The sequence below is a fragment of the Salvia hispanica genome, chromosome 1 (assembly GCF_029641045.1).
Source record: "Salvia hispanica isolate PSC_SH4W2 chromosome 1, Shi_PSC_v1, whole genome shotgun sequence".
In the NCBI taxonomy this organism is placed as follows: domain Eukaryota; kingdom Viridiplantae; phylum Streptophyta; class Magnoliopsida; order Lamiales; family Lamiaceae; genus Salvia; species Salvia hispanica.
In genome coordinates, this window is record NC_142692.1 from 26,282,386 (window position 1) to 26,293,935 (window position 11,550).

The 11,550-nt window shown below is 35.0% G+C and overlaps 1 protein-coding gene across 1 annotated transcript; it reads right to left on the bottom strand.

The window, feature by feature from the left end:
* Positions 1-1,170: 1,170 nt before the first annotated feature.
* On the bottom strand, positions 1,171-9,493 carry LOC125222290 (topless-related protein 3-like). The gene is made up of 25 exons (XM_048124810.2): positions 9,196-9,493; positions 8,343-8,522; positions 8,088-8,201; positions 7,738-7,896; positions 7,406-7,580; positions 7,193-7,322; positions 6,915-7,030; positions 6,652-6,787; positions 6,442-6,551; positions 6,174-6,243; positions 6,023-6,096; positions 5,852-5,947; positions 5,674-5,766; positions 5,108-5,235; positions 4,743-4,977; positions 4,459-4,626; positions 4,299-4,373; positions 4,006-4,158; positions 3,032-3,142; positions 2,738-2,917; positions 2,531-2,659; positions 2,349-2,444; positions 2,023-2,205; positions 1,775-1,950; positions 1,171-1,578 (listed from the first exon to the last, which is right to left on the bottom strand). Exons 1-25 carry the CDS (start codon positions 9,273-9,275, stop codon positions 1,362-1,364), a joined length of 3,384 nt encoding a protein of 1,127 aa, XP_047980767.1. The 5' UTR covers positions 9,276-9,493; the 3' UTR covers positions 1,171-1,361.
* Positions 9,494-11,550: the final 2,057 nt, after the last annotated feature.

Genomic DNA, 11,550 nt, shown 5'->3' on the forward strand with positions numbered 1-11,550 from the left:
TTAAATTCTTTAATAAATTGATAATCCGGAGCTTGGACGTTGAGCCACGGGTAGGAGGTGGAACATATAATTGTGGCGGGCGGGCTAGGGCTTCAATTGCCGTCGCCACAACTTTTTCTCTTTCACATAATTGTAAAACTCATATTATTCACTAAAAATAGGACCCATGTTGTAGTGGGCAGAAGAAGTATGTCAAAAATCAAAGCGTGCACGAGCTAATGCCCCTTGATCACAAGACATGGCGGTCAATTTTTGTATATATGCATTTATGATGAAATACAAAGTCAATTCTTGTTCTCAAGTAGAACCCTAATTTCCAAATACTTTATCAGCAACTCTATCTAGGGTTGGGGTGGATCAGTACGGTACCGAAAACTGCAGTATGACAAAATATCATACCGATACTATACTGAATTTTCTATATAGTTAATTTTTGATACCGTTACCTTATCGTTATTGCGGTATACTGAAGTATAATACGAGAGACCTTAAGACTGTTATGCAAAAAAATATTTATTTCATACATAAAATATTTTAAAGTACTTAGGATGTTATTTCTTTTTATGTCTATTTTATATATAAATATAATAAAATATTTATATAATATAAAAATCTATTTTCTACATAAAATATTTAAAAGTAGGATTTTTGGGTATTTTTTTAATTCTATTTTATATATAAATATATTAAAAATAATATAACATTTATATAATATTTCAACATATATCGATTTTGATGTATGCACCAAGGATTCGGTACCGCAGCCCGCTATATACTGAATATTTGGTATATATACCGTAGATTTGATATACCACGGAATACGAAAATTATCGCATCGAAAGATTTTGGTACGGTATCATACCATACAAAAAATTATGGTATCTGAAAAACTGGTATTTTTTAGGTACGTTAAGTGCGGTATTTTTTCTCACCCCTACTCGTATCATGTGGACCTCCTAACAACTTTAATTAAATTCTAGGAGTAATTCTGAATAATAAATATTAATCATAAATTACTGTATTCTAATTTTAATTCATAAACTCCACTTAATTGCACGATTGCTCTTTATCACTCCAAAATTGGATTAATTAAACCATCTAATCTATAATGCAAAATTCTCAAAATGCCCTCACAAACTAACCCATCTCATCTTCAGCACAACATGAAAATTTTATGCAAATGGAAATTGATTACATAAATTAATCTGATAATACTGATTACATACTGCACACGATATGATTATCTCTAACCGTCTTAATTCTTGACTTAACGACAGTTACAAGGGTGACTGAATACCTACAAACTACACTATTAAGATACACATGATGAATGTAGAGAAGCAACGAAAAAGAAGAAAAAATCATCTTTGGACTTGTTCGGCTGCATGGTTGTTAGCTGTGGACGATGAACCGGTCCTACCGTTTAGTAGTCCGTTGTCAGCAGGAGGTGACACTCCCCACTTGCCATCGGATTCTGTCGGTTCTATCACTTTAACAGACCCATCTGTCAATCCAACGGCAAATTGGTTTGCTTCCTGAGGATGTGCTGCAACCACCACCGGGGATACAGCTTGGCTTCTGCGAACATCAAAAATAAACATGGTCAGCACTCAAGGATTCCAGGAATGCAGAAAGAGAGAGAGAGATCTCAGTGCAACATATGAAATGTAATCCAGGAAATCCAACTCAAAATATGATGAAAGTTTGCATCAGTATGAATACATATAAACAAGATGATGAGGATAAAAGTATTAAGAATAAACAGTAATCTCACCCATTTATTGCTGACTGGGACAAATATGCAGTGGGAGCAACCCGGCATCTTAATCTCAGTGTATCGGCGTCAAACACTCCAACATTCCCATCAACAAAGGAAGCAAAAACAAGCTGACTGTTACATGAGTATGATGCACACGATATAGGAGCGGAGAGGGCATCTTGTGGGACCCACTACAATAGAAAGAAGCCATCAGATACATACCAAAGTGGATGAAAAGACAAACGAGCTGACATGGTATTTACCTGTCGTATACGTTCCATCTTGGAAGCATCATATATTGCCAACTGAGTTTCATGGGCTACAAGCAAGCGAACTTGGTCCGAGTGGAACTGCACTCGGGTGTCACCAGTGGGTGCTTTACCTGCTGGAAGTTGTATTTGAACTGTCTTTCTCTTCTCCCATGTGTCAATGCTCCATATGCAAAGCTGCAGAAGATATATGTCATTTATCAAGGAAGGAAGAAACTCAAAACTTAATCCCCACAAATCCAGCAAAAGATGCTTTTGTTTTCTCTATTGCAATTACTGAACAAATATAAGAACTATAAAGTAATAGAAAGGTGGCTTACTTGAGCATCGGCACCAGAAGACACCAATATGTTTAGGGTGGTAGAAAAAGCTAATCCAGTAATGCGCTTCTGGTGGCCTTTCAGTTTTGATTTAACCTGTTAAATTTACAGTCAATGTAATTAACTGTAGCAGTTTAGGAGTGTAGACCCAAATAATTCAATGAAAAGGGTCGAATAATTACCTCATCAACCCTCACGTTGTAGATGTGGATAGTTGAGTCCTCCATTCCAATTGCTATAATGTTGTTATCTTGTGGGTGGAATGCCAAGAAAGTAGAAGCAGGTGGTGGAGGCATAAATGTTGTCATAACCTGTTGAGGAATATTTATTGTTTATCAAAACTGGAGACCTACTCTCAGTAAACAGGTCCTTATGATTTGATTACTTACTTTGAATGTCATCATATTGAACAATGAAACTTTTCCACCAGCAGCTGACATTACATAGGAGTCATTCTTCGAGAGAGCAATGCATGGAACAGCTTCCTCAAGGTTAACACCTGAGATGTCATTAGTCATGACAAGACCACTGTTTGGTTGCCAATGTTGAGGAACAACACTAGCAGTGGCCTTCAAAATTTTTTAAAAAAAATCAGATACCTATCATTCAATGAATAGCCCGAGAGGGATAAATATGAAGTAGACAAAAATGAAACAAAGGTAATCAAACTTCAGTTTTGTTACCTTTCCACTCGGGTTTTGCTCATTGCGGACCCACTTCCAAAGCTTTTGGGTGCCATTTGATCCAAGGGCCAATATGCCAACACCAGAATTTGTATAAAGGAGCCTAGCAACCTAGAAAAAAGTTACAGTTAATGCCTTATGTGGTGGAAGAAAAAAACAAGTGTGGGCTAATAGGCAGTGACGAAGCCAGAAATTTTTTGTTGGGGGGTCCAAATACTTTTATTGACAACTAAATATCACAATAATTTTTTTCATTTATTTAATGATGAAATTTTACGATATTTACTTGATAATTTTCTATGAATCTTTAATAAGAGAACATTGATTAGTTTTCTATGACTCTTTATTAAGAACTCTTTGAGATGAAATTCAATGATGAATATAAAGAAATGAATACAGATTATAGTATATTTTTAGACTAACGAGTAGATTTTAAAATTTAAAATTTATTATATTTTATATAAAATGGAGTACATATTTAAGGAGTATAATTGAAGTCTAAAAGTATTTATTTTATCAACTATGCAAATATTTACTGTTTAAAATAATCAAATGTTGTAAAGTGAACTGACACAAATAATAAGCATTGAAATTAAAATTAATTAGAGGATGTGGATGTGTAAAAGTAAGAATTCTGTGATGATAAAATTGTACAGAAATTAAAAAGGTTTTGCAAAGTGGCCACCACAGAAATTTATAAAATGAACAGAATATATAATTAGAAAACTTTGAAATAAACAGAATATATAAATTGAAAAAATAAATAGAAATAGCTTAAGTGGTGTGTATAAAAAAAACCAGGTGAAGAACTTATATCAGTCTTTTGCAAAAAGAAATGAGAAATTGTGGTTCATGGGATTCGAACTCAATTCCTCAAGGATGGCACTGATTTAGTGTTCTACTAAAGCATAAATATATAATAATAGTAACGATGACTGGGGGGCAGTGTGGCTTCGTCAGTGCTAATAGGATACCTTGTTGGCAGCATCAGCGCTATCCGGCATGGTGACCATGCGGCAATGGGCAGGATCTATGATTTCAGTTAACTGCCAGGGTTTTGTCTTATCATTAGCATCATCCAGAGCTCTAGGCTTTTCCATGCTTCTAGCCATGGAATCTACACCGTTCTGAAACAAAAACTCAAAAGTTATATTAACCATGGAGCACAAGCCAGGCACATTAATAGATACAAGAACTAATATTACATATTTGGTTAATCAAAAGAATGAAAATTAGTTATGCTAGAAATAATTGAACAATGACATACAAGGATGGGAGATGGCCTAACAGGAGAGCTTCGTTCCACTTTCGGAGCGACATTTGGAACGGCAGATCCTGAAGCCTGCTCGGTACAATGGAAGAATATGTCACACAATGCTGCCAGCGAGCTAAAGATCAGGAGAAATAAGGATTTAGATGAAAAAAACCTTGATAGCTGCAGCTTCCAGTGGAGACCTTAATGCCTCAAAAGGTGGGGCTTCAACTGCTCTCAAGGATCTCATGCCATTAGCATTCGCTAGTATCTTGATTCCCTTGTCAGCAGTAGTAACAGCAAGCAGATTACCTTCCTTATTAAATCTCAAACGTGGAAGACTCTACATGAATAAAAAATATTTCAAAAGAGGGCTTATCAAATAATAATGCATTTACAGGTGAACACAATCGACACAATTACAGCACTCATGTGACATGATAACACATAAACACTCACCGGAATACCACCATCGCAATCTATAGTTGTAAGTACATTGACGTTATCCATGTCCCAGAACTTTATCTGGTAATCTTCACCAACAGCAAGAAAATGATTTTGTGTAGTATCAAACTGCAAAACACCAGTACACTTCTTTCTAAATCCAGTGTAAGTTCTTTTTATTGCCCCTTCACTTTCGTTCCATTCCACCAGATGAGCATCCCCATCTTTGCTATTTCCACAGGAGAACAGCCTGAAAATGAGTAATATCCCATTAAATTAAACACTTACTGGAAACAATGCCATCTATAAACCCACTCCTAGGCTCCTAGCATAACTTAAACAGACCATAGCTGAGCAGCAAGAGGTAAATAAAATATTACCTGCTTCCATCTGCACTATATAGCATAGTGGTACACCAAAGCCCAGGAGCATCATAGTCAACTCTAGATCCCATGTTATCATAAAGCCAAGCTTTGATTTTTCCATCAACAGCAGTTGAGAAAATAAACTGCAAGCATAGAGCAGAAACAGTTGATAACTTTATATTAAAGAATATCATCTCATCAGGAATTGGTCAATTCAGAGAGTCATGGTCTGATCCAGTGACTCAGGATTATAGTAAAAACAACTTTTACATAACATATTTATGCTGTTCCACAGCAAGATCTTGTTAGCAAGAAGGGTTCAAAACAATTAGCAAGATCTTTTTTTAGTCTGATTCTCTATTAATAAGGGAGCAAGTCAGCAGGGATGCTCCATGGTTCAACTATTCTGGAACAGTTAGGGGAAAGAAGTGTGGTAAAGTACAGAGTTCAGCAAGCATCAGCCGTCAAGAAGTTTTTATGGATACTAAATTGGAAGAGCTGTAAGAATCACAATTAAATCTAAATCTGGGTATGTATATTACACAAAATAAGCATCATCCATGCACAATCTGCAACTGTACCTGAATGTTTTCTTTCTGATGAGGACAAATTGAATAAACAGGCGATTCATGGCCCTCAAAGTTGAAAAGCTTTCTTCCTGTCATATCCCACACCTGCAACAGTCTCTCTCCCTTAGTTGTTCTGCTGCAAGAATGTAAAATTATATTTCAGAAAATAAAATGAAGTTTAACTACTCACCTTTATAAGCTTGTCATCCCCACAAGTCACTACACAGAGTTGCTTATTTGGATGAGCAAAAGCAATGTCATTGACTCCTCCTGAGTGAGCATCAATCTACGTAAAAAATTGAATATGAGGACCCTTTTCTCAACTTTCCATCAAACTAACAAGTACAAAATCACAGCATACCTCCAAATGATGGCGTAGATCATTTGGCCCCGCATATGCATACAAATGAACTAAGTGCTTGGAAAATGCAGCTCCTGAAACATGAAATATATTACTTGATTTGGTATGAAAATCACAACAAACTCAAAGAGAATAATACACAAAATTATACCACAGAAAGTCCCATCTGGACTCCAAGTAACACGGCTCACAGAAAATGGTACCTCCTTGGCAGCAGAAGCCTATTCAGAAATTCAGTTTGTAAGGGAACAGTAATAACTTCACAAGGCATAAAGCAAATACCAACTAATTCTAGCAGACAATGAACTACTTGTTTTTCAACTTTTACCATGTAAACTGTTTTCATGATATTGTGGTTAATAACTAAAAGCAAGGTGAAGAACTAGCACATGGAAAGCTCTGGAAAAGAAGATACAAACCTGGAATGTTAATGTGCAAGTTTGCATATCCCAAATCTTAAATGGCTTTGAACATAACTTTTCTCTTATTCCTGCTTCCCAGAGAGTTATTTCGCCACTATTGCAGCCCACTGTAAAGAGACATACCATATTTAAGATCATAGGGTAACAACATCAACACATGCTGGTAAATAGGAAATGGTTTAGATTCTAAAAGAAGAGAAGCAATACCAAGAAGTAATGTCTGGTGTGATGGATGGAAGTCCATGCTTGTTACACCAGATCCCTGATGCAGCGTAAAAGCCACAGTTCTTGGCAAATCATCAAGTGACCAAGATGCCTGTTGACGAACCGTAGGATATGTAACCTGAAAGAAAACGCCTTATTCTTATCAAAAATAAGTTGTTAACATACAAAATAACTAGCTTTTGATAAAAACATGAATTTATTTTATCAAACAGTTCCATCCAGGCATCCAACAATTAGAAAATTACCTCTTCAACTGACTGTGCAGGACGTAAACGCTTCATAAGTTGCTCATGATCAGCATTTTGATAGTCAAGCATACCAAGGGTTGCCGGGGGAGTCATTGGGCGCTTTAAAATTGAAACTATTTAAAATTGCAGAACACATCAGCATATTGTAGGAAAATAACTCATATTTTAAGAAATTAAGTCATAAGAAAAAAAAAAAACTATTCTTCTAGAGTTCTACTAGCATCTCTTCAAAATTGAGCTTCTTCAAAATCGTGACTGAAGGTAAGCACCGTTACCTTGATTAGGTGGGACAGGCAAGGAAGAAGCTGTAACAACAGCTGCTTGAACAGATGAAGATGCAGCGGCATTTACCATCCAACCGGCTAAGGCATTAGCGTTGGCTGCAGCGGCAGTAGGTGGAAATGGCTGCCAACATAAAACACAGACATTACAATTTGATAAACCCTATAAGAAAAAATTAATCTAATACAAAAGGTAACCATTTATACCCCATGTGCTCCAAGAGATGTGTAAACAGCAGGCTTTGCAACTGCAGCTGTTGGAAGATTAACAGGAGTAGGTGCAAGAGCCCCATTTGGGGGATTGCATGTATGGTCATTGAATAAAGTCTTAATATCTGGATTTGGCCTAGGATTCTTACAGAGTTGGTGCTGCCAATTCAAACTGCACAAATGACACAGCCAGGATCCAGGTTTGAGACAATCAATAAAATGTCAACAGCACAATCAAGTACATTATATTAAAGATATTAAAGACTGATTGGTAAATCAATATATATTGCATTCTAAAGCAACAAGCATGTTGAATCAGAGAACTATACCTTTGGTTAATAAGTGTTCTCAATCTAGATGACTTCAAAGTAGGAAAAACAAGCTTTTCACGGAAAAGAGGATTTGCTTCAATTAGCTTTTTGAGCTCTATTAACATTATGCTGCGAGCTGTCTTAGTGTCACCATATTTGGAAAGCTGCTCATTCTCCCTGTCAATAATTCACAAGATTTAACGAATAAACTCCTTCCTGGTATAAAACCACAAGGGAATCAGAAGCCCCTGGTAATCTGATCAAACTTGAAGTGAACCCTTAATCCCAATTACCATCGAAAATAAGAACAATATGCATTATACAATAGCCATATAAAACCTGAACAGAACAAATGGAATACCTAATACCTGAAATTGCTTAGCGTCAGTAACTGAGTAATTTCCTTGTAAAGATCTTCATTAAATGTTGAGAAGACCTTCAAGTCATTCACCAGAATCTCAACGGCCTTTGCTTTGTCTTGCCTAATGATACCAGACAGTACTAAGTAAGAAGCAGAAATGTTGAGGCAGAAAGAGAAAACAAATGATGATACAATTCAAGCATGGAGAAATGAATTCATAATTTTCCAAACAATGGTAGGTCATAGTAACTCATAAGATTACCTATCAAGAGCTTCAAGATACTTCTGCTTACGGATTTCAAAAAATATCTTCATTGAGTATCTGTTATCATCAACTTTAGTAAAACCAGACAAGTACTTCTCAACTTCATCCCATTCACCAGCATGCACCTTCTCCTCAAAGTATTTCATGTTAAAGTAAAAGCCTGATTCTTGTTCAAGCCTACAAAAAAAAACAATTTAATATGATAATCAATGCATAAACAGCTCAACAAAAACCAGTTAAGACAATAATTAGTCTCACTTCATTGAAGCAAGAAAAAACCATTTCTCCAAATCATTTGCGGATCGACAGCGAGGATCCTTAAAAGATGCCAATGACAATATTGCGATGAATTTTTTTGATAAAACCCATTACTTCAGCTAAGTTTTATGTAGTTGTTAACTTTTCCTTTTCTAGACTCTGCAGTTGTTCACTTAATTTTCCATTGAGAGATAAAACTATTAGACCTTCTTCGACCCAGGAAAAACAGAGAATTTTCAAGAAATCATTACATAGCAGCAGTCAAACACTAAAGGCTAGCAATCTCGATTAAACCCAATCAAAACAGCATATGTCACCACTGGAATAAGACATTGATAAACTAAATCGAATCAATTAGCCAACTGCAACCCTCATCCTCCTCTGGTTTTCTAAGTGAATTGATAACCAAGCAAAAAGGTAAAAACTTTCATATCAAATTCACCATAAAAAGCTCTAATTCATTAATCACGTCTATCCCCAATATAAAAGGCAGAAAATAATCCAACGGTAAAGCCACAAAGAGCTCAAAGCAGGAAACAAACACCAAATTAGAAAAGCAAAAAAACATAGTGAAAAGCTGCAGAAAATGTACTTGTGAACGGACTCCTTGAATTTCTCCTCCTCGAGGAACTGAAGAATTAAGAAAACCAATTCTCTGCTGAGCGACGACATTCCGACCTCAGATTTCGCAAAATCTAAAGCCAAAATCCACAGATCGAACCCCTGAAAACAAAATTCCGATGGCTCCCGACTACGATAATTTTCCCTTTCTAGGGTTTCTCTAAAAACACAGGCTGCTACGACAAAGAAAGGTATAGAGAGAGAGAAAGAGATAGAACTTGTTCTATATATAAGGAGAGATAGAGAAAGTTGTATATATAGAAAGAGAGAGAAATGGAAAGTAGAATTAGAGGTGGTGGTGGGGAAATAAAGACTTGGTCTCGCTATCTTCGATGCGTTTGGCAGGAGTCTCTTTTCCCACTGACTTATCACTGATAAACTATCGTACTTATTATAAGCTCTTCCACATATACATGATAAGTCCAACTACGTCTCTCTTAGGTTATCATTGCGTGAGGTGGAGGGGAAAGTATAGGGGTTGGCGGATTTGAAACGGGCGATCAAATCTAGTTGAATATTCGGGTTGGGTTACAGACGCGCTGTCCTAATTAATGAAATCGTCGCGGTTATCGCGATATATGCGGCCACGATATTTTGTTTAGATCTGATATTGAACATGGACATGTTTTGGGTCAGAGACTATTAACTTTATCTAACAAAAAGAATTATTGAGTCATCAAAACGCAATTATTTTTTGTCCACTTCTACTCGCGTATTTATGGTATTTATTTATTTACGTATTTTTCAACACTTTAATTCCTTTACTATAAAAAATTTTTACGTTTCAATTTTTCACATAAGTTGTAAGTATTTTGGTTTTATTTTTTATTGAAAAATATTTACAGTTCAAATCACACGGAATATAGTATATTGATGAAATTCAAATTTAAGATTTTTTACCATAAATGTCCTCACCCAATAAAGAGAATCATAATTGAATCATTTACACATGCGAAAACAATAAACTACAATTTGTAGTTATTACATAAAAATACAAAACAGTAAATTATGTAAAGGAAAATAATACTCACGGTAGATATGAAGGCTTTAGAAGGCATTCAAATCTTTGGGAATTATCACGACAAATTCATACGCCTTCGGCCCATAAAAAATATTTTATCATTTTAGTCCGTCTTATAAAAATAACAATTTCTGTTTTAAGAAATTTTTTTATCTAGTGGAGCAGGGTCCATTCATCCATTAACAATACTCCGATCATTTATTTATTTATATATTTTTAATTTTATCAATTATGATTAAAAATTGTATCATTTCAAAAGTGGTCTGTTTTTATGGGATAGAAGTGAGCATAAAATTATTACCCCCTTTATCTTTTTCGGAACGTCCCGATGTTAATTGACTCATTTCATTTTTTTTACCAAAAATTAACTTACTTTTATCTTCTACTTTTATCTCATTCCTATTTTCTTCTTCATTTTTTCCTATTTTATTTTTTTCCTTACTTTATTATCTTCTAATTTACTCATTAAAGATATTATTTATTAATTCATATGTCCAAAAGAACTTATTTAATTGACCGATACAGATAGAGTAATTGTAAATAAGATATTTTCCCATTTTTTAAAAGAGAAATCACTTGTTAAAATACATGAAAATTTTGATAGTTACGGAGGTTACAATGATAGCCTAATACTAAAAACCCCTCCATCCTTCTATACGTATTTGGGCATAAGATCTAAGAAAATTATATTCCCTTCGTCCACTATTTAAAGGTTCATTTTGACTCAGCACGAGTTTTAATAAATTATTTAACTTTATGAAAAAAAGTAAAGGAAGAAAGTGAGTGGAATGTGAGACACATTTAAAGTATTAGTTTTATATTGGATTGTGGGTGTAAAAAGTTGTTAGAATATAGCCACATATTAGACGTGGAATAAAGTAAATGGTTCTATAAATCATGGACAACCCAAAATGATAAAATGATTCTTTAAATGGCAGACATAGGGAGTATTTAGAAAGTTAATAGGAAAGAAAATAAAGTAGGAGAGAATACAGAAGATGAGTTAAATGAGAATTAAGTAGGAGAGAGTAATTGCATACAATTTGCCAAAAAAAAATTTAATTCACTTTAGGTAGGACATTCCAGAAGGAATACAAGTCGCTTATAGTTGGACAGAGGGAGTATTAATTTTATTACAGTATGAGATTTTCTTTGTGTGCTTCGACTCCAACTCGATTACTCTTTAATGTTTCGAACTTTCTCCCAAACATATTTGCAAGACATGTTATTAGTATGATAGATTTCCAAAACAACTTTCAAAAATTCGATTTGCTTGTGTGCCACTGGCCGATTCTTTTTTATGGT

Bases quoted from the DNA above. Each gene is read 5' to 3' on its own strand.
- LOC125222290 (XM_048124810.2), bottom strand. From the start codon at position 9,275: ATGTCGTCGCTCAGCAGAGAATTGGTTTTCTTAATTCTTCAGTTCCTC. The intron at 7,581-7,737 runs GTATAGTTCTCT...TCATTTGTGCAG, and splicing joins AGAACACTTATTAACCAAAG to TTTGAATTGGCAGCACCAAC. The intron at 6,788-6,914 runs GTAATTTTCTAA...GTTTTCTTTCAG, and splicing joins CTGCACAGTCAGTTGAAGAG to GTTACATATCCTACGGTTCG.